This window comes from Podarcis cretensis, assembly GCF_951804945.1.
Source record: "Podarcis cretensis genome assembly, chromosome: 5".
Taxonomy (NCBI): domain Eukaryota; kingdom Metazoa; phylum Chordata; class Lepidosauria; order Squamata; family Lacertidae; genus Podarcis; species Podarcis cretensis.
The window spans coordinates 1,762,176-1,783,180 of NC_137174.1; the positions used below are offsets into that span (position 1 = coordinate 1,762,176).

Sequence of the window (21,005 nt, forward strand, 5' to 3'; positions counted from 1 at the left end):
AGCCAGCCGCTTTGGGTTCCCGGGTCAGCCTCGCCCAGGCCGGGAGGCGGAGCGGCGGAGGGCGAGGCGGGGCCTCTTCGCCCGGCCGGATGGCGCGGCCATGCAAAGCCCGGCGAGCTCAGCGGCGCTTGCTTCAAGCAGGAGACATTCCTGGAGCCGCAGCCTTCAAGGCAACTGGCAGGAAATCCCATCAGAATAAAGGCAGGCGCTCTGAGAAACCCTCCCCTCTGAAGAAACGTCTCCTGTTTCTGCGGGAAGGCGACGTCTGCTCGGGTGCAGCTTTTCTCGGGTCCTCCTCTTCCTTTTCCGCGAACTCCTCCCCCCTTGACTCGCAGGCCGAGTTCTTCCCCCGCAGCGGTCGAGGAAGGGAGCGCGCCGCTCGCCTTGCCAGGTAAGCCCCCCAAATGGGAGCAGAGTTGAGCAGAGCGCTTGGTGGCCTTCTTGGCCGGGGGAGCGCGTGGGGTTGCAGACCCGAGCTTGGGATCGGACTCTGCTTCACTGCTCCTCGGAACAAGAGAAGAAAGATCCGGATTCCAAAGCATCTCTAGGATTCATGGTGCAACCTGCAACCTGCAGCGCAAGACGCCCAGGAACGAGGCGTGTCCTCTTCGTGCTGCCTTTGGCAGATGCCGCCGTTGCCTCGAAGTCAGGGATGGGGCATCTGTGGCCCTGCCAACCTGGCCAGTGGCGAGGGTCAAGGGGAGCTGTAGTCGAACAGCATCTGGAGCGCCTGGAGGGCTCCTTCCCTGCTCTGGACCATAGTTTCCCACTGTGCAGTAGTTCTGATAGTCCATTCTGGGAACACCAAAACTCCAAGCAAGTCAGCTAACAGAACTTTATATTTTGATGAAGCCTGTTTTGTGCCTGGGCTCCGGCTTCTACCACACTCAGTCGTCTTTTAGTCACAGCCCTCTACCCTAAAACAGCAAGTGAGAAGGCTATTATTAATACTAGAAGCCTGCATCCAAACATTAGCTGGTTGGCTCAACTTCATGTGCAAATTCAGGCCTCCACCCCTTTTCTTGGACCTTGTAGCCCTCTTGTGGTTGCCAGGTCAAAATACAGCAGTGGCAGAAGAAACCACAACAAGCAGATTAATCTCCACTCATGCAGTGAACAGAGTCATGTTTCCTCCCCCTGTCCCCAGTGTCCACACATTGAGTGTGGATGTCTGTAGGCTTCTGCCCAGGGGTGTAGACATAATTTCCACAGGAACTGAAACCCCAACTGCACAGGGTTCCAGCTTTCATAGAAACTGAAGGGATATGTGTGGACCTCCTCACATTTATCGTGTGTGCAGGGGAATGCAGTAGTCCAGTGGTCCCACCGACATCGGTTCTTGGCAGTGAACTTCCACCCTTCCATCACCAGGATTACTATTTGTATTTGCATACCAGCCTTCCTCCCATCAGAGCCCAGGGGCGTGTATAACATCATTAAAATACAATAATCTCAAAATATTAATTAAAAACCATGTGTCTGTTAAGAATCGGATTCTAGTTTAACACAGCCCACAATACTGCATCATCTATGAGGTTTTGCCACAGCCCTCCTTCCTGGGCTCCTCTGTGCTTCCACTCCCCCCAGTTTTCTTTGGTCCCTGCTTTTCCAGCACTCTGTCTCTTGTCCTGACCCAGACAAGGCCCTTCCTTCTCCCTGGGCGCATCATAGGGCCCCTCCCGGTCTTTGTGGAGTTTCTTCAGCGTTCTTAGCTCAGTTAATGTTTCCGTGGCCCTTTTCCTCAAGCAGCAAGGGGGCTGGAGAAGGATTGCCCTTACCTTTTGTGCAGCCCCCCCCCCCTGCTCTTGGTTTTTAGAAAGTAAGGGAGGGCATAATGTGGCTAAAATTAGGGCATGAAGCAGCCACCATTATCACCTCCAGACTCACCAGCATGGCCAGTGTCCAGGGATGGTGGGAATTGCTGTGTGAGCTTATGTATTTCAGGAGGGTCCCTCTCTCTCCCTTTCCCCTCATGAGACCCAGGCCTCTTTGTCTGCTTCTTCGTATCCCAAGGCTTCTTACCACACCACAGCTACCTCTTGCCTGGGGCTTTAATTACAACCAAACTGACCAGTTCTCTTCCCTCATAGACTTTGTTCTGCAAACTGTTTTGCTCCTTGAGTACCTGAATATTCTGGGCCGGTTGGAACAGCTTAGCCAGTTCATGTCAGAGGTGTGATGCAGTACAAATTAGTAATAGTCAATGGTGCTTAAGAAATAGATTCTTAGAATCATAGAACTGTAGAATTGGAGGGAACCACGAGGGTCATCTAGTCCAACCACTTGCAATACAGAAATGTTTTGCCCAATGTGGCCCTGAGATTAAGAGAGTCGTGCTCTACCAAGTAAGCTGTGCATCACGGACACTGTACAAAAGTGGAAAGTGACAAACCCTGCCCATCAGTGAGTGAATGAGCTCCAGAACAGGCACAAACTATAGTTCTCTTAGTGTTAAATAATTTTATGTAAAATGTTTTTGAACTGCACTTCATCTTTGCAAATATCAGGGCAGCACCCAATGGACATGAGTTAAGTAATCATGCCAGAATAAAATGCAATAATACAAAAAATGAAATAAGTAAAACCAATTCTGAAACACTGAATGTAGGAGAACAGACATATAGGATGATGACTATTTTAAATGCCTGGGCAAATTAAAAGGGTGTTACACAACTGGGGCACCACGCCTTTGTTGCTTCCTAATGCACCTCCTTTGGCAAAGGAACTCTAGGAAGGGCCTTTGTGGACATTCTTGGCCAGCCTGGGCAGACTGAAATAGGGAGAGGTATTTGGGTCTTAAGTCATTGAGGGTTTTAAGGTAAAGATGCCCACCTGGAACTGGGCTCTGAAGTGAATAGGTAACTAGTACAGCTCTTTGAGAATAATATGATGCCATCTAGCTGTGGCAGTTTGCATTCTGCCTGTTATATTCTGCATTGGTTGCGACTTCTGGGACGTCTTCACAGGCAGCCATATGTAAACACTGTGAAGCAACTGGGGGAGCATGGATCACTGTAGCCAAGCTATTCCTGTCCAGAAAATGCAATGCTGCTGCTAAAGGGTATGATCCTGGATCAAGAAGTCTCCTCAGCTGTGCGCCTGCTTTTTCAGTGCAAGGCCATCTGGAATGGAGGGCACACCCATTTCCTGGCCAGTGAGAAGCACCCCTGTGCTACTGTCTTGTCAGGATGTCTTACGGCTTTTCCCTCAACTTGTTAGTCCTTCAGATTCTTCAAGCATTAGGAGAAATGCCATATAAATCACAGGATATTGTTCTTAGAATGGCTTATTCAGCCATCACATTTCCCCCAGGAAAATTAAGTGTGATGTATTAATAATAATGTAATGTGTGATTCTGTCTCACACATCAGGTAATTACGCTGTTTTTTAAAAGAAGGGTGTGGATCCCAGCCCGCCCCCCTTGCCCTCAGTGGATTTAACACAATCTTATCTGTTATGGAGACACCCTTTAAGTCATATAAAGTTCTTTTCTTAGCTGTATGTGCTGAATTGCCCTGTGATAAAAATCTGTTGACACACCCAATAATCTGACCCACCAGAAGGAAGTATTGCTTTATAATATGGAGTGGCTGGGTTGGATCTGGAGTCACTTCCTTTTCCTTTTCTGGCAGGGCTTTGGATCCACTTAACTATGAAATATTGTTACTGTTAAAATAGTTAAGTATTATTATAGCTCTCTTCCTGGCAAGCAGAAATTCAACAAGCAAAGACTTGTTTCCTCTGTCTTGAGGAAATGCATATCTATAGCTGTTTAAAAAGTGCCTGAGCCCTGCCAGAAAGGAATATGGGAAAGGAGTACAGAAATGTTTTAATTAATAAGTTTAAAACTCCATCTGACTTGGATACTTGTTTTGTAAGGGCGCTTGGTGGGACTTGGATACTTGTTTTGTAAGGGCGCTTGGTGGGATGGGCCTGGGAGGAGAGGAGCGGGAGAGAGCAGGGGGAGGCCCAGTTACAGGGGTTCTAAGTAATCTCAGAAATCTCAGAAACCTCATCAGGAGGGCTTTAAACTGACTAATGTGGGGGAGGGAGACAATGCTCCTGAAGGTAGGAGTCTATCAATTGATGAAGATGATCATCCAAATGTCAAATGGAGCAAACAGCACGCAGACCTAGTGGTGGGAGGAAAAAATCCTTAAATAAGAGACACGGGGGAATGATTAATGGACTTCAATGTCTGTACACTAATGCACAAAGCATGGGAAATAAACAAGATGAGCTTGAGCTCTTGGTACAGCAAACTAAATATGACATAATAGGCATCACTGAAACCTGGTGGGATAAGTCCCACGATTGGAATGTAATAATGGAGGGATACAATCTATTTCAGAGAAACAGACCAGACAAGAAAGGAGGAGGAGTGGCGTTATATGTCAGGGATGTGTATACCTGTGAAGAGATCCAAGATTTAGAACCTCAAAGCCAAAGTGAGAGCATTTGGGTCAAAATTAAGGGAGAGAAGAATAACAGTGACCTCATTGTGGGAGTTTACTATAGATCCCCAAGCCAAACGAAGGACATAGATGATGCCTTCCTGGAACAGATGGCCAAGCATGCAAAAGGAAGGGAGATAGTAGTAATGGGGGACTTCAATTACCCGGATATTTGTTGGATGTCAAACTCAGCCAAGAGCATAAGGTCAAACAGATTCCTCACTGGCCTTGCAGACAACTTCGTTGTCCAGAAAGTGGGAGAAGCAACAAGAGGAACAGCCATTTTAGATCTGGTCCTAACAATGTTGATGACCTGGTTAGTGGGGTAGAAGTGGAAGGATCATTAGGCACGAGTGATCATGCTGTTCTGAAGTTTACTATACAGCGGAAAGGAGCAGCCAAGCATACTAGGACTCAATTTCTTGAATTTAAGAAAGCCGACTTCATAAAACTTAGGGAAGTGCTGGGTGAGATCCCATGGACAGTAATACTAAAAGGAAAGGGAGTTCATGATGGCTGGGAGTTTGTTAAGAGGGAGAGAGTAAAAGCACAACTTCAGGCAATACCAATGATACGGAAACATGGAAGGTGCCTAAAGAAGCCAGGGTGGCTATCTAAAGAACTTTTAACTGAGTTAAGATTAAAAAGGGATGTGTACAAAAAATGGAAAAGGGGGGAAAGCACCAAAGAGGAATTCAAACAAATAGCCAGCACGTGTAGACACAAAGTCAGAAAAGCTAAAGCACAGAATGAACTCAGGCTTGCTAGAGAGGTTAAAAGCAACAAAAAAGACTTTTATGGGTATGTTCGTAGCAAAAGGAAGAACAAAGAAACCGTGGGGTCACTCAGAGGAGAAGATGGTGAAATGCAAACAGGGGACACAGAAAGGGCTGAACTCCTCAATGCCTTCTTTGTCTCAGTCTTCTCCGATAAAGAAAACAATGCCCAACCTGAAGAATTTGGAGCAAATGATTCAGCAGAGGAAACACAGCCCAGAATAACTAAGGAGATAGTACAAGAATACTTGGCTAGTTTAGATGTATTCAAGTCTCCAGGGCCAGGTGAACTGCATCCAAGAGTATTAAAAGAACTGGCAGATGTGATCTCAGAACCACTGGCAGTCATCTTTGAGAATTCCTGGAGAACAGGCGAAGTCCTGGCAGACTGGGGGAGGGCAAATGTGGTCCCTATTTTCAAAAAGGGGAAAAGAGAGGACCCAAATAATTACCGCCCAGTCAGTCTGACATCAATACCAGGAAAGATTCTGGAGCAGATCATTAAGCAAACAGTCTGTGAGACCTAGACAGGAATGCTGTGATCACCAATAGTCAGCATGGATTTCTGAAAAATAAGTCATGTCAGACTAACCTGATCTTGTTTTTTGACAGAATTACAAGCCTGGTAGATGAAGGGAACGCAGTGGATGTAGCCTACCTTGATTTCAGCAAGGCATTTGACAAGGTGCCCCATGATATTCTTGTAAAGAAGCTGGTAAAATGCGGTCTTGACTATGCTACCACTCAGTGGATTTGTAACTGGCTGACTGACTGAACCCAAAGGGTGCTCATCAATGGTTCCTCTTCATCCTGGAGAAGAGTGACTAGTGGGGTACCACAGGGTTCTGTCTTGGGCCCGGTCTTATTCAACATCTTTATCAACGACTTGGATGATGGACTCAAGGGCATCCTGATCAAATTTGCAGATGACACCAAACTGGGAGGGGTGGCTAACACCCCAGAGGACAGGATCACACTTCAAAATGACCTTGACAGATTAGAGAACTGGGCCAAAACAAACAAGATGAATTTTAACAGGGAGAAATGTAAAGTATTGCACTTGGGTCAAAAAAATGAGAGGCACAAATACAAGATGGGTGACACCTGGCTTGAGAGCAGTACATGTGAAAAGGATCTAGGAGTCTTGGTTGACCACAAACTTGACATGAGCCAACAGTGTGACGCGGCAGCTAAAAAAGCCAATGCAATTCTGGGCTGCATCAATAGGAGTATAGCATCTAAATCAAGGGAAGTAATAGTGCCACTGTATTCTGCTCTGGTCAGACCTCACCTGGAGTACTGTGTCCAGTTCTGGGCACCACAGTTCTAGAAGGACACTGACAAACTGGAACATGTCCAGAGGAGGGCAACCAAAATGGTCAAAGGCCTGGAAACGATGCCTTATGAGGAACGGCTAAGGGAGCTGGGCATGTTTAGTCTGGAGAAGAGGAGGTTAAGGGGTGATATGATAGCCATGTTCAAATATATAAAAGGATGTCACATAGAGGAGGGAGAAAGGTTGTTTTCTGCTGCTCCAGAGAAGCGGACACGGAGCAATGGATCCAAACTACAAGAAAGAAGATTCCACCTAAACATTCGGAAGAACTTCCTGACAGTAAGAGCTGTTCGACAGTGGAATTTTCTGCCAAGGAGTGTGGTGGAGTCTCCTTCTTTGGAGGTCTTTAAGCAGAGGCTTGACAACCATATGTCAGGAGTGCTCTGATGGTGTTTCCTACTTGGCAGGGGGTTGGACTCGATGGCCCTTGTGGTCTCTTCCAACTCTATGATTCTATGATTCTAGGGTAGGTATGGTGAGGGAGGAGGGGCAGGCTGGGTGGGGGGCACACAGCCCAGGCAGTTAGTGACTGTGCCGTGTGCCAGCCCCTCCTCCAACCTGGGGCAGCCCTCAGGTCTGTGACTGCTGCTGTTGAGTGCCTGGGCAGCCCAGAATAAAATCTCCCTCATCCATGATCTGATTATGGATGGGGAGGCTGATCTGGCATGTATCATTGAAACTGGGTGGGTGAACAGGGTGGAGTTGGTCTCACCCAGCTTTGCCCACCTGTGTGAGTGTCTGGAGGCGGTTGGAGGATGGATGGCGGCTAACAGATTGAGGTTGAATCCTGACAAGACAGAAGTTTTTGATGCGGCAGGTGTGGAGGACTCCCTGGTCCTGTGCCCCTGAAGGACCAGGTATGCAGCCTGGGAGTCATTCTGGACTCACAGCTGTCCATGGAGGCGCAGGTCAAATCTGTGTCCAGGGCAGCTGTTTACCAGCTCCATCTGGTACGCAGGCTGAGACCCTATCTGCCTGTGGACTGCCTCGCCAGAGTGGTGCATGCTCTGGTTATCTCCCGCTTGGACTACTGCAATGCGCTCTATGTGGGGCTACCTTTGAAGGTGACCCGGAAACTACAACTAATCCAGAATGCGGCAGCTGGACTGGTGACTGGGAGTGGCCACCAAGACCATATAACACCGGTCCAAAAAATCTTCAGTGGCTCCTAGTGCGTTTCTGAGCACAATTCAAAGTGTTGGTGCTGATCTTTAAAGCCTATTTACTCCTGCCTCCAGTGCCCACCTTCTCTTCCTTTGTCTCTCTTGTGCTGATTTACAGATTGTAAGCTCCTCAGTGCAGAGGTCTATCCTGCTATATTATGTAAAGCATCGTGCAGATTGAGGATGGTAGAAAAATAAGCAAATAAGCAAATAAATGTTATGTAGCCTAAATCAAGTGTAACAATCGCTCAAGTACAAGTGTGCCCAGGAGTTCTCTCCTTTCTTTTCTCATACTCCAAGTCCATAAGAAAGGTTTCAGGTGCTTGGGTAAACCACAGTTTTCTGTGACATTCAAACTGGGAAACTCTGGTTTATTCCCTACTATAAACCTACATATAATCCAGGATAAATGAAAGCATCATATCTGCACTGGGCCTGCATCACTTCATCACTCCAGTGACTTACCGTATTTTTCACTCTATAAGATGCACCAGACCATAAGACGCACCTAGTTTTTGGAGGAGGAAAACAAGAAAAAAAATATTCTGGTTTTTTTTTTCAAAAATATTTTATTAAATTTTAGAAAAGACAACAAGAAACATAAGAAAAAACATACACAAAAATACAGAATTGTAAAATACATAAGAAAAAAGAAAAAATAATTTCGAAAAAGAAAAGAAAAAACACATTTTAAAAAAAAAGAAGAAGAAAAAACACAAAAATCCCTCTTTTTACTTCTCAACTTTGATTCACTTATTTTCATGACTTCCTCACATCTCCCTTTTTTGTATCCCTGTTGAAAATTAATTCAGCAAATTCATATCCAATTTATTTATCTAACTATCCATCCAATCTTGTTTTTAACCTCGTTGCTGGAACCCCTTCGGTTCATTTCAATACTATTAACATTCAAAAATTTTACAATATTTCTGTAAATAAATTTTAAATTTCTTCCAGTCTTCTTCCACCGACTCTTCTCCCTGGTCTCGGATTCTGCCAGTCATTTCCGCCATCTCCATATATTCTATTACTTGCATCTGCCATTCTTCCAGAGTGGGTAGGTCTTGTGTCTTCCAATGCTTTGCGATGAGTATTCTTGCTGCTGCTGTTGCGTACATAAAAAAAATTCTATCCTTCTTTAACACCAATTGGCCGACTATGCCCAGGAGAAAGGCCTCTGGTTTCTTAGGGAAAGTGTACTTACCGTATTTTTCGCTCTATAACACGCACCTGACCATAACACGCACATCGTTTTTAGAGGAGGAAAACAAGGAAAAAAACATTCTGAATGAAACAGTGGATGTATCATTTTTGTGCTTCATGCTGTGGCCACAGACATGTGATCTGATGGTGAATTTGGGGTGACCCAATGCAAAAATCCTGAGAATCCCTGTGGATCCATGCTTTGTAACCACGTTTTTGCACCATTGCAGCCCCAGGCAACAGTGGGTGCGTGATTTTTTGGGGGCAGGCTGTAGCCATGGACATGCTATGTGCTCTGATGGTGAATTTGGGCTGACCCAATGCAAAGATCCTGAGGATCCATGTGGATCCATGTTTTGTAACCACGTTTTTGCACCATTGCAGCCCCAGGCAACAGTGGGTGCGTGATTTTTTGGGGGCAGGCTGTAGCCATGGACATGCTATGTGCTCTGATAGTGAATTTGGGCTGACCCAATGCAAAGATCCTGAGGATCCATGTAGATCCATGCTTTTTAACCACGTTTTTGCACCATTGCAGCCCCAGGCAACAGTGGGTGTGTGGTTTTTGGGGGGCAGGCTGTAGTCATGGACATGTTATGTGATCTGATGGTGAATTTGGGCTGACCCAATGCAAAGATCCTGAGGATCCATGTAGATCCATGCTTTTTAACCACGTTTTTGCACCATTGCAGCCCCAGGCAACAGTGGGTGCGTGATTTTGGGGGGGGGCAGGCTGTAGCCATGGACATGCTATGTGATCTGATGGTGAATTTGGGCTGACCCAATGCAAAGATCCTTAGGATCCATGTGGATCCATGCATTTTAACCACATTTTTGCACCATTGCAGCCCCAGGCAACAGTGGGTTTGTGGTTTTTGGGGGGCAGGCTGTAGCCATGGACATGCTATGTGATCTGATGGTGAATTTGGGCTGACCCAATGCAAAGATCCTGAGGATCCATGTGGATCCATGCTTTTTAACCACATTTTAAGTGGGGAGGGAAGGAAAAACACAGAAGGGACAAGGAGCAGGAGAGGGGTGTGCAGAGAAGCAGCTGGCTAAGAATGCAGGAGAGGGGTAGGGAGGAAAGGAAGTCAAAAGTTTTCCCTCACCTACCCACCCAAGCCAGCCAGCCAGCTCGCCCGCTCTCTCTCTCTCTCCCTCCTGCATGTTTTCAGCTTTCCCCTCTGCTTGCCTGGAGGGGAGGGGCTTTCCCTGCTCTTTGTTCCGTTTGAGCAAACACAGCAAGGAAACAGAGGTGGGTGGGCAGTAAGACCCTGAGGCAGAATGCCGGAAAGCAGCCCCTTCCTCTTTTCAAGTTTCCCTTCTAGGAGACGCGCGGTTTGATTTTTGCCTGCTTTTTTTTGCCTCCCCTCGCGCCATTTGGCTCCAGGGACCACACATTTGCTCAATAACACGCACAGACATTTCCCCTTCCTTTTTAGGAGAAAAAATCAGCGTGTTATAGAAGGAAAAATACGGTAAGTACCTTTTTTAGTTCATTATATATCGTCTCCCAGAAAGCCTTAATCCTTGGGCACGTCCACCAAAGGTGAAAGAATGTACCTTCTGTTTCTTTACATTTCCAACATTTGTTATCGGGCAGATGATATATTTTTGCAAGCTTGACTGGGGTCATGTACCACCTATACATCATTTTCATAATGTTCTCTCTTAGGGCATTACATGCCGTAAATTTAATCCCGGTGGCCCACAACTTCTCCCAGTCAGCAAACATAATGTTATATCCTATATCTTGTGCCCATTTTAAGAAAAAAAATATTCTGAATCCCAGAAGCCAGAACAGCAAGAGGGATCGCTGAGCAGCGAAAGCAGCAATCCCTCTTGCTGTTCTGGCTTCTGGGATAGCTGCGCAGCCTGCATTCGCTCCATAAGACGCACACACATTTCCCCTTACTTTTTAGGAGGGAAAAAGTGAGTCTTATAGAGCAAAAAATACGGTAATTTATGTATGCCGGACTGTTGAGAAAGACATTAGATGAAGACATTAGATGAACTCTCACGTGAACTACGTGGGAGATGATGATAAATTATGATAAGGATTCCCCCCCCCCCCCCGGACAATATGTATGAGGCTGGAACAAAGGAATTTGCTTCACAAACAAGGCGCAGGATACAGCAAAATATTAAAGGTACTGAATGTTCCTAGAGACTTTGGATGCTTCAAGTGGGGAAACACCTTGAAGCATCTGTTTTGTTGAGCTATTTCAATTGTTTTTGTTTGATTTGCTCATTGCAAATAGCAGAAAGTCTGTAAATTTTGATAATAAACCCAATTTGCAATGGGGGTTGAATGATTTCAATTGCAACTGTAGTGCAAAGCACCCTCCCATTTCTCCCCCAATCCTCTCAAGCTCTCCCTTTACCTCCTAACTAAGGTTGCCATCTTTCCTCTGGCCCTGCGCTTGTGCCTTTAAATGTATAACGTAGATGTACATTAAATGTATATAACGTTTTAGCACTCCTTAAAGTAACATGGGCAAGAGGGCAATTCATAGTATTTTAGTACATAAACCAACTGAAGGAAGCCTTTCTGGCAAGCTCTCTTTGGGAAAGTGGATTTTCACAGGAAATCCAGCTACTTTGGTGAAATCTGCCTCGGGTCTAGGAAAGAAGGAAGGAGAGGGCCCAAACACATCCTTACATTCTCGCCCCCACCTGTGCTCTGAAGACTGCGCAAATACCACCTATGTGGTGTGAGTCACACATCCCTGAGGTGATGGTGGTGGTGTTATGCCTTCCATCTGACTCACACCTGAGCAGAATGGGTGGGACAGGAGGCAAGACCTTCAGTGGAGTCCTGGTTCAATGAAGCAGGAGACCTTCCAGAATGTCCAAGAGCTACTAAAATTACAATAAAACCTGCAAGAATCTGACACTGAGCAGCTGGGTAATTGATACAGATCAGCTGTAATTGCTTGGTTTAATATTTTTTAGGACCATTTTTTTTATTATTGTTGGTTTTTTTAATGCAAATGCACATCCAAAAACTAGTAATCACTTATCCAGCATTCGACATTCAGACATATTACTTTATGTAACCTTTCCACTGAGAATATTGAGCAGTTGGTACGAGATCTTGATTTTGGTCATTAACCTAGTAAAAGAAAGGGGTCCACGTTCCATGGAAGGTGTCTCTATTTGTTAAGCCTGTAATTGTCCTATGTCTGGTGAGACGCTCAGACATTGCTGTATCCCAGATAATATTTTCGCATATGTTCATGGGTTTTTCAGTCTGGTTCTTCCATTGCTGAGCTAAATTGTTTAATTAGTTTAATAAATTAAACTCATTGCAAATTGTTTAATTAGTTTAATAAAATTAATAATATAATGCAACAAAACATGTCTTTCCCAAATTGGTCTCTGCAGCCACAACAAGTTCTGCAACCTTCCAACAGTTTGACTTCACCCCAAAGGTGCAGCTCCTCCATTGTCTCCCAAGACAGATGGATGCCAATTCTCAGTGTATTTAATTGCCACAAACCTGGTGGGAGCCAGACCTAGCAGACTCCAGTTTGTGATAGTCTTGTAAAAATTGTGGGTCTCAAATGCAGAAAAGCTTCAGAAATCTTGGAATATGTTATTTGAGAGTGTCAGGACATTAAAATACAATCAGAAGCAAAGCTGGAAGAGTTACATGTTTTATGCTACTGTGAGGATAAGAGCCCCTTCATTATATCCCCTTTCCTTCACTATTCTCACTATCCTTCCCCTCCATTTTCATCCCTTCACTCATTGTAAGAATGATTCTAAATTTTTTGAAAGACTAGTGGTTCATATCTAGGTTGCCTACCCAGAAAAGAAAAAGTGGCATGGGAAAGAGAATGTGTTTAATTTGCCTTTTTTCTTAAACCTTAAACAAATATGCTCATCATGTTTTCAACCATATGTTAGATGTAATGTACATCGGGTGCAATAAATAAGAGATTACAAATGTAACTATACCTAGGGAAATGATATAAGAGGACAGTTCCAAATTGTTTATCTGTTCCCGAGCCCTGTAAGAGACATTCATAGGATTACACACTTTGAGCCAACACAGCTTCTTTCTTAGCCACAGATCACTGTGGTGTGAGTGTTGTTCGCTTAGAGGGAAGTGCAGAGGTTCTGTGCCCTTTAAGTGCAATGTTGAGGCATGTGGAAACTCGCATGCATATGGGGTTCTCCCTTTTTTGTACGTTCAATGTCCCAAATAAACTACTGGTTTGAGAGTATGAATGTCTTGCATAAAAATCCGCCAAGAAGCAGATATCTGAGAAACTAATGTATACCTCTTGATTTGCAACAAATGAAGCCTGTTGTTTTTCATGAGCTACGTGAAAGGCAAAGTACTACTGCACACAATGCATAGTTGAGCTGTGGAATTCACTCCCAAAGGATATGATGGCCATCAACTTGGGGTGCCTTTAAAAGAAGATTAGAGAAATTAATAAGGCTACCAATGGCTACAAAACCTGAGGGTGATGTTCTGTCTCCAGTGTCAGAGGCAGTATTCCTCTGAATAGCAGTTGCTTAGAATCACAAGTGCGGAGACGGCTGCTGTTGCACTTGAGGCCAGATAAGCGTCTGACCACCTTGAGAGCAAGGGGCTGGACTCAATGGGCCTTTGATTTTATCCAGCAGCACATTGACCTGTGTGCATCCTTTTTCTACTCTTAACATTAATTTTGTTGTTTTAGTTCACATACCTGCTTTCAGGGCTGTATGGGGTGCAAGGGGAAGTGTTGTGCCTCTGGTGGGGGGCATGTCATGCTCCTTCTGGAGTCCCCACCCTGCACTCAGCTCTCACCTGTTGGCTTCTAGAAGCTGTCAGCATGCGACAACGGCCACACCCTGGGAATAGCTTCAACTGGCCAGCTAAACCAGGTGAGGGTAGCCAACGGGTCTCAAACCCTCAGTGAGTTAGGAACTTCCCCTGCATGGGAAGACCGGCTCTGGCGGATGGAGCAGACGAGACCAAGAGTGGGTCTAACCATCAAGAAGGCAGTTACTGCACATGCTGTAGAGGGAAGTGAGGAGCATCCACCTGAAAAGGTAGCCCATCTAAGAGAAGGAAAACTCTGACCCTAAACATTCACTGTCTTGTGGGATATCTTTGGGAGAAGGAAAGGCTAAGGTGTAAGTCCTCCTTTTGGCAACTCCTGCAGCCAACCTGGTGCCAACCCAATTGCTTTGCTTTGGACCACATCAGTGAGACTGAGAGGGGGGTGTCACCTGGGCAGCCCAGGACCTCCGCACTCACTGCCCAGCCTGGCGCCCTGGGGAGGTCACTTGGGTGCTGCTAACACAGCCGTTTGACTTCACCCTGGAGGCGCACTCTGTTGTCTTTCAAGACAGATGGATGCCAACAAACTTCCTTTTAATTGGTTTGAAAAATTAATTATACGTGAATATTAATGGAAATGAGAATTTATTTTTGTTTGTGACATTAAACAGTAAGATATTATCTCATCATTTTTTCACTAGAACAAATGCAAACACCACAGCTTTCTTAAAACTGCTGTACCCTGAGTTTTACTCACCCTGATGGTAACAAAAGAACTGTAAGGAGTCTGTCACAGCTAAGGGAAAGAGATGTCCATCCGGATTGCATGGTGCTCTGCTTGCCTCTTTGCCATGGCCTTTTATACCTTGCCAAAGCCATCCCAAAATCAAGTGTGTTCCACGGAGAAGATGGAGAACATCACTATTGACATCAAAGCAGCCTTTTCCAAAGGCATCCGGGGGGAAGATCCAATCCATGCTTCATCTTGGGAAGCCTGTGTTGATGTCTGCTGCTTGGGTGCAGGTAAAAACGGTGCTCTTTAGGTGCATCTACATTATAGGCTTAAATTGGTTTGACAGCCAGTCATTTCCCCACTCTAGGAAACCCTGAGAACTATTGTCCTGTGTGTGTGTGTGTGTGTGTGTGTGTGTGTGTGAATTATAGAATTCTCAGCACTTACACCAAACTACAGTTCCCAGAATTGAGGGAGGGGTGATTATGGGGATCCATGACAGCTATAGCTGGCATAAAATCAGTCTATGTTTATCATATAGATGTGTCACTTGACTGCACTTGAAATGAGCTGGGATGGACTGAGTTGGAGCTTGCAATCAATTGTGGGAGCTCAGATATGGCTAGTGATTTCCCTCTAATCCCCTCTCCAAATGTGACTTCTCCCCACCCCTCCTTCAGTCCCATGTTTCCAGCCACGTGCAGCTATATGTCAAGAGCATCTATATCTCTGGAAATCATGAAGTACAGAAAATTTAATGTTGAGTATATTCAATAAGAGGACTTAGAGTCTTGCTTTAATCTGCCCCCTCTAATAGTTATTCCATGATGCTTACCAGACCGCACCCTCAGCTCCCCTGCCCTGGAGCTACTTCCCACTTCCTGACCCTAATGTTTCACTCCTTTTCTGCCAGGCTTTGTCCCCTCAGTCTCAGGTTTAAGACTCAGGAGACCTGCCCATCTAACCCTCATCATGGCTGGTAGTCTCACTACCTAGCTTTTTCAAAGCAGCTATGTCTGGCACACATGGGGAACAGATGCTCCCAGAGTTCATATTCATGCTGCTTTTAGAAAGCCAAGTTCACAGCTGCTCTGCTGACTAGGATGAATCATAGAATAATCGAATTATGGAGTTGGAAGGGACCCAAGGTCCTCTAGTCCAACCCCTTTCAATGCAGGACTCTCAACTCAAGCATCCATGACAGACAGTCATCCAAGCTCTGCTTAAGAACCTCCCAGGAAGGAGAGTCCACCATCTCTAGTGGGAGTGTTCCACTGCCAAACAGCTCTTACTGTCAGAAAGGTTTCCAAATGTTTAGTCAGAATCTCTTTTCTTGAGGCCATTGGTCCTACCCTCCAGAGCAGCAGAAAACGAGCATGCTCCCTCTTCCATGTGAAAGCCCTTAAGATATTTGAAGATGGCTGTCATATCTCCTCTCAGTCTCCTCTTTTCCAGGCTAACCATACCAACTCCCTCAAGGCTTGGTTTCCAGACCTTTGATTATCTTGGTTGCCCTCCTCTACACACGTTCCAGCTTGTTGACATCATTAAATTGTGACGCCCACAATTTGTGATTGTCATCTAGTCCAGTCCCCTGCAATGCAGGAATGGATTGGTGAGTGCATAGCTAATAACAGTGGAGTCTTTTCCTTCTCAGTATGGGACAGAGCCAGCTGCTGGTGTGGTTTTTCAACCTAATCTACCTTACAGGGTATATGAGTGTACAGAATGGGAGAAAAAGCACAGGTTGCCTGGTACTCCAGAAGGAGGGTGGGATAAAAATGTCACAAAATAAGTCGAAAGGTTAATGAACCAGTTTCTCTGAGTTTTTTCAGCCTCTCCGCCCAGAGGCAGATTTGGGGCAGCACCGAGCCAAGGGGGGCTCTGCAGGATACTGCAACCATGACATAGTACACAGAATGGAAGGCGAGAGGCAGGTGGCACCAAATTTGGGGTTTGCACAGAGCACCACTGAAATTTGAAAGACCAGAGTTTGCCCTGTCTGTGACTCAAGTTCAGAGAGGGCACTGGGGAGGAGAATGAGAGTGGTACCCATTGCTCAGAGTAGACCCATCAAAATTAAGGGCCATGACAAACTTAGTTTCATTAATTTCAGTGGGTCTACACTGAATTGAACTTAAAGGGTAAAGGTAAAGGTACCCCTGCCCGTACGGGCCAGTCTTGACAGACTCTGGGGTTGTGCGCCCATCTCACTTAAGAGGCCAGGGGCCAGCGCTGTCCGGAGACACTTCCGGGTCACGTGGCCAGCGTGACATCGCTGCTCTGGCGAGCCAGAGCCGCACACGGAAACGCCATTTACCTTCCCGCTGGTAAGCGGTCCCTATTTATCTACTTGCACCCGGAGGTGCTTTCGAACTGCTAGGTTGGCAGGCGCTGTGACCGAGCAGCGGGAGCGCACCCCGCCGCAGGGATTCGAACCGCCGACCTTTCGATCGGCAAGCCCTAGGCGCTGAGGCTTTAACCCACAGCGCCACCTGCGTCCCTTAGGAATTGAACTTGGCTGGATGCAACTCTGAATCTCCAACTAACATTGGGCTGTCCTAAACTGTGGCACTTCTGGAGCCTGACAAAGGTCTGGAATTCTTCTCATAGTGAGTGTGACGTCATGACTGGGCTATACCACTTCAGAATGAGGGGAGCTCCACCATATGAAAAAAATAATTCTCCTTCATATAGAAACTAGCCTATCGGGTAGAAAGCTAGGCTAATAATGACACTGACTAGCTAGCTAGTTACACACACATGAACGAACAAACTCTGGAATGGTACAGCCCAGTAACAGGTTTCCCACCCAAGTGGGAACTAAGCCAGCAAGGTGGCATATTGAGGACTATTCCACTCTAGATTGAGATGTCTTATCATAAATATATCAGATATAAAGTCTCTCCAGTGTTACAGTATATTTAGGTTGTGTGTTTGTGTGTGTGTTTTCCAGACAGCAAGAAGTGCAACTATGTGGTCTTTAATACCAGGAGCAAAGGAAATTACACAAATTGCTACCTGTTCTATTATCCCACTAATGAAACCTTCCTGGTGAGACAAGTGTCAGGACTGGTGACCTACCGAATGATAAAAGGTAAACAATGATTTTTAAAAAGAAAAAGTGTTGATTGACAGTGGAAGATTTTCTTGCTTCATGTTGCTGTTTTATTATTGACTGTTTTATTCAAAGTGTTGGTGTTGACCTTTAAAGCCCTAAATGGCCTCAGCCCAATATACCTGAAGGAGCATCTCCTTCCCCATCGTTCAGCCCGGATGCTGAGATCCAGCTCCGAGGGCCTTCTGGCGGTTCCCTCACTGCAAGATGTGAGGTTACAGGGAACCAGGCAGAGGGCCTTCTTGGTAGTGGTGCCTGCCCTGTGGAATGCCCTCCCATCAGATGTCAAGGAAATAAACAACTATCTGACTTTTAGAAGACCTCTGAAGGCAGCCCTATTTAGGGAAGTTTTTAATGTTTGATGTTTTTATTATATTTTCAGATATGCTGTAAGTTGCCCAGGGTAGCTGGGGAAACCCAGCCAGATGGGTGCAGTATAGATAATGAAGTTGTGGTGGTCGTGGTGGTTATAATAATAATAATAATTTTTATTATTTATACCCTTCCCATCTGGCTGGGTTTCCCCAGCTACTCTGGGCAGCTCCCAGCAGAACACTAAAAACAGAATAAAACGTCAAATATTAAAACTTCCCTAAACAGGGTTATGTTGATACTATGATAAATTTTGATTTTATTATGTATTGCAATCTGTTAAACTGAATCTGTCAAAGATTCTTTAGCTGTGATTTCTGCACTGTAGGGGGTTCAACTAAATGATCCTTGGGATCCCTCCAAAACCTACAGTTATATGATTCTAAGATGAAGTAAGTGTTGTGGTGTGTTCTTGTTTTAGCCAGACCATTTGCAGACAACACAGCTTCACCATACCAACAGGGATGTTCCACAGATTGTACAGTTTGTGCATTGTAGTGTTGTGTTAGAGCATCTAAGCATACTTGATCCTAGGAAAGTTTACTCTTAAGTAACTTCCACCAAATTTAATAAGGCTTACTCTCAAGCAAGTGTGCATAGGATTGTAGCCCTACCAGGAGGCAAATCCCATTGAACTGAAGGCATGTCTAAACTATACATGTGAACTTTTTGACAGTAATGGTTCCCCAGCAAGGGATTCTGGAAATTGTAGTTGTGTATAGGATTCTGAGTAATAATAATAATAATAATAATTCCCAACATTCCTGCAGAATCTGCAATCTCTAGGGTTCTCTGTAAGCAGAATCAGAATGCGTGTCTCCTCTACTGGGGTGCAGGATAGTGATTCTAAAATAAATTAAGGGCTCTTCACCCTTAATTTGTATTTGTGTGGGGACTTGCTTGTTGAGAGTATTAACAAATAATAATATACCTCCTTTCTTCCTTTTTAGATGCAAAGGTTCCCATGCCAACTCCTTCTTCAGTTCAGCTCTCCCACCCAGCTGTGAATGGGAAGTCTGTGTCTGCACTGGCTGCTATGTTCAATCCTCACAGCCCAACAAGCCCTCTGCATGGGTCAGGTCCTTTGCAAAAGCCTATTTCCCCAAAGAGTGTGGAAATATTGAACCACTTAGATGATAAACACATAGATGAGATGGATGGACACTCCCAGCATCCACAAAGCAGAAGGGCAAATGGTTCAAAGAGCTTGGGTTCTTCAACAGTGCCTGAACTCAAGAGTTTGTTGTCCCCAAGTACTCCAAATGCTATTGAGCCTGGTATTCCCACTGCACAGCCTACAGTTAAGTCACCTACTATTACCAATGGCACCCAGCCTGGTACTATAATTCCACACGTGTCTCCTAGAAAGGCAACAACCACTAGGGCTACTACAGCTTATCATAAGAATGCACCTTGGGCAACTACAAATCTAAGAAGAAGTACCACTGTTCCCAACCCATCTACCTCTGCTGGATCTAGTGCTGGTAGCCTCAGCCCACTGCTTATGAAGATTTCTTCTGCTTCTTTACATGATGTCCATCTTGGCAATGGGCAACAAGGCTTGAAAGGCCATATGATTAATGGAGAGCCCAGCAAGGAACATTCCCCTCACTTTGGTGACAAAAGCATACTTATAGCTGCATTGCTTTTGGGGGTGGTTTTCTTTCTCTTAGTTACAGTGCTGGTAGGTAGAACGATGCTGGAATCTCTTCAGAGAAGGCGTTACACTAAGCTAGACTACTTGATCAATGGCATGTATGCGAACATGTGACAGAGGAAAAACATGAAGAAGTACATTAGTGGTAAATTTATAAGCTTTATAGATGGATTGGATTTGTCACAGCAGAGAACATGTTATCTTTCCTACAAGGTCAAGTTTAAATGTTTCAGTTCCCTCACGAATGGAGTTCTCATGTGGTATCTTTGCTTGTTTGCAGTGTGTATCATGTGTTGGTTGCATATCGAATCCCCTGCTTTCTGCAACAAGAAGTCTGTGATAGTTTGGCATTCTATCCTGCTTGCATAATAAGGGCAACATTTACATTTAGCCAGAGCAGTTTGTGCAGCAGCCAGACTGACCAGACTGACAACCTCTTTCTCTGAATGGTTGAGAATATGGCATGCAGGAAGGGGATAATCAGTCTGCCCAAAAAGAGTGGTGATGTTAGACATTGCAGAAACAGAAGTCAGAACTTAGTTTAAATACTGTCTGTGTCTGACTGTATTTCCACACACAGTAAAAAATCAACACAAACGTCTGTGTGATTGGAGACAAGATGCCACACAGCACACAAGAGGCTTTCAGAGCAAACCATTTTCCATTTCGCTTCTCACACAAAGTGCTAAGTAGAACACTTAGACCAGGCTTCAGTCAAAATGGGGCAGAGCAAAATGTTAAAAGAAACATGGGGCCTCTGCTACGAATGGGGACTCCCTGCCATGTTCCTTGTGATCTCATTGCATTGTGCGGTAGGGCAAGCGCAACACGCAGTACAGTGATGTCAGTTATGGAGAACTTGAAACGAGTATCCCATTTTAGCAGCAGTCCCACATTAATAGCATATAGCTCTGCCATGAGGGTTTTCTTATGGGAAATATTGCGTCATCATTTGCTGTAACAATTAATTTTGAAAAAATAAACCCAAGCACAATTTAGATAACATTTCCCCCTTTAAAAACATTGTTTAGTCACTTGAAGACTATAGCCTACAGCTGCTTCAATGTATTTTGTAATTAGATTAAAACAAATCATATTTGGATTTTCTAAGCGGTTTATTGCTGTTTCTGTATGTTTTAAACATAATCATCTGCTCAAATTCTTGGTACAGATACTTTCTCTGGACATTTTGATTCATTGGTCTGCAATTCCTGATATGCAACCTAAATCTGCTTTTCTGCTATTTGAATTCATTGCTGCTTCTCTGTCTACCACTAGATCAGCCAAAATCAGCTTTTCACAGCAATATAGATAAGTGTTAGCTAATGCTTGCAGGAACACCACCACCCCCATATTCTGCTACTGAATGTGAGTTTTTTTTCCACTTTACATTTGCTTACAGATACA

The 21,005-nt window shown here is 45.0% G+C and overlaps 2 protein-coding genes and 1 long non-coding RNA gene across 5 annotated transcripts in view; all 3 read left to right on the forward strand.

The window, feature by feature from the left end:
* The window catches only part of LOC307215860, a 126,906-nt gene that overhangs the window by 105,054 nt on the left and 847 nt on the right, over window positions 1-21,005 (forward strand). The window lies entirely within an intron of this gene.
* On the forward strand, window positions 78-6,235 carry LOC307215795 (uncharacterized protein). The gene is made up of 2 exons (XM_079975527.1): window positions 78-391; window positions 5,843-6,235. Exons 1-2 carry the CDS (start codon window positions 90-92, stop codon window positions 6,003-6,005), a joined length of 465 nt encoding a protein of 154 aa, XP_079831653.1. The 5' UTR covers window positions 78-89; the 3' UTR covers window positions 6,006-6,235.
* MANSC1 (MANSC domain containing 1) lies at window positions 14,420-20,708 on the forward strand. Of its 3 annotated transcripts, none has more exons than XM_079975376.1 (3): window positions 14,420-14,741; window positions 17,408-17,548; window positions 18,892-20,708. In XM_079975376.1, exons 1-3 carry the CDS (start codon window positions 14,528-14,530, stop codon window positions 19,710-19,712), a joined length of 1,176 nt encoding a protein of 391 aa, XP_079831502.1. In that variant the 5' UTR covers window positions 14,420-14,527; the 3' UTR covers window positions 19,713-20,708. The 3 variants fall into 3 exon arrangements, with proteins under 3 accessions (XP_079831502.1, XP_079831504.1, XP_079831503.1); XM_079975378.1 differs by lacking the exon at window positions 14,420-14,741 and adding an exon at window positions 15,821-16,066; XM_079975377.1 differs by lacking the exon at window positions 14,420-14,741 and adding an exon at window positions 17,039-17,287.

Coding starts and splice junctions, on each gene's coding strand:
- LOC307215795 (XM_079975527.1), top strand. CDS start 90: ATGGCGCGGCCATGCAAAGCCCGGCGAGCTCAGCGGCGCTTGCTTCAA. Junction 392..5,842: donor CGCGCCGCTCGCCTTGCCAG/GTAAGCCCCCCA, acceptor GTTTTTTGACAG/AATTACAAGCCTGGTAGATG.
- MANSC1 (XM_079975376.1), top strand. CDS start 14,528: ATGTCCATCCGGATTGCATGGTGCTCTGCTTGCCTCTTTGCCATGGCC. Junction 14,742..17,407: donor TGTCTGCTGCTTGGGTGCAG/GTAAAAACGGTG, acceptor TGTGTTTTCCAG/ACAGCAAGAAGTGCAACTAT. Junction 17,549..18,891: donor GACCTACCGAATGATAAAAG/GTAAACAATGAT, acceptor CTTCCTTTTTAG/ATGCAAAGGTTCCCATGCCA.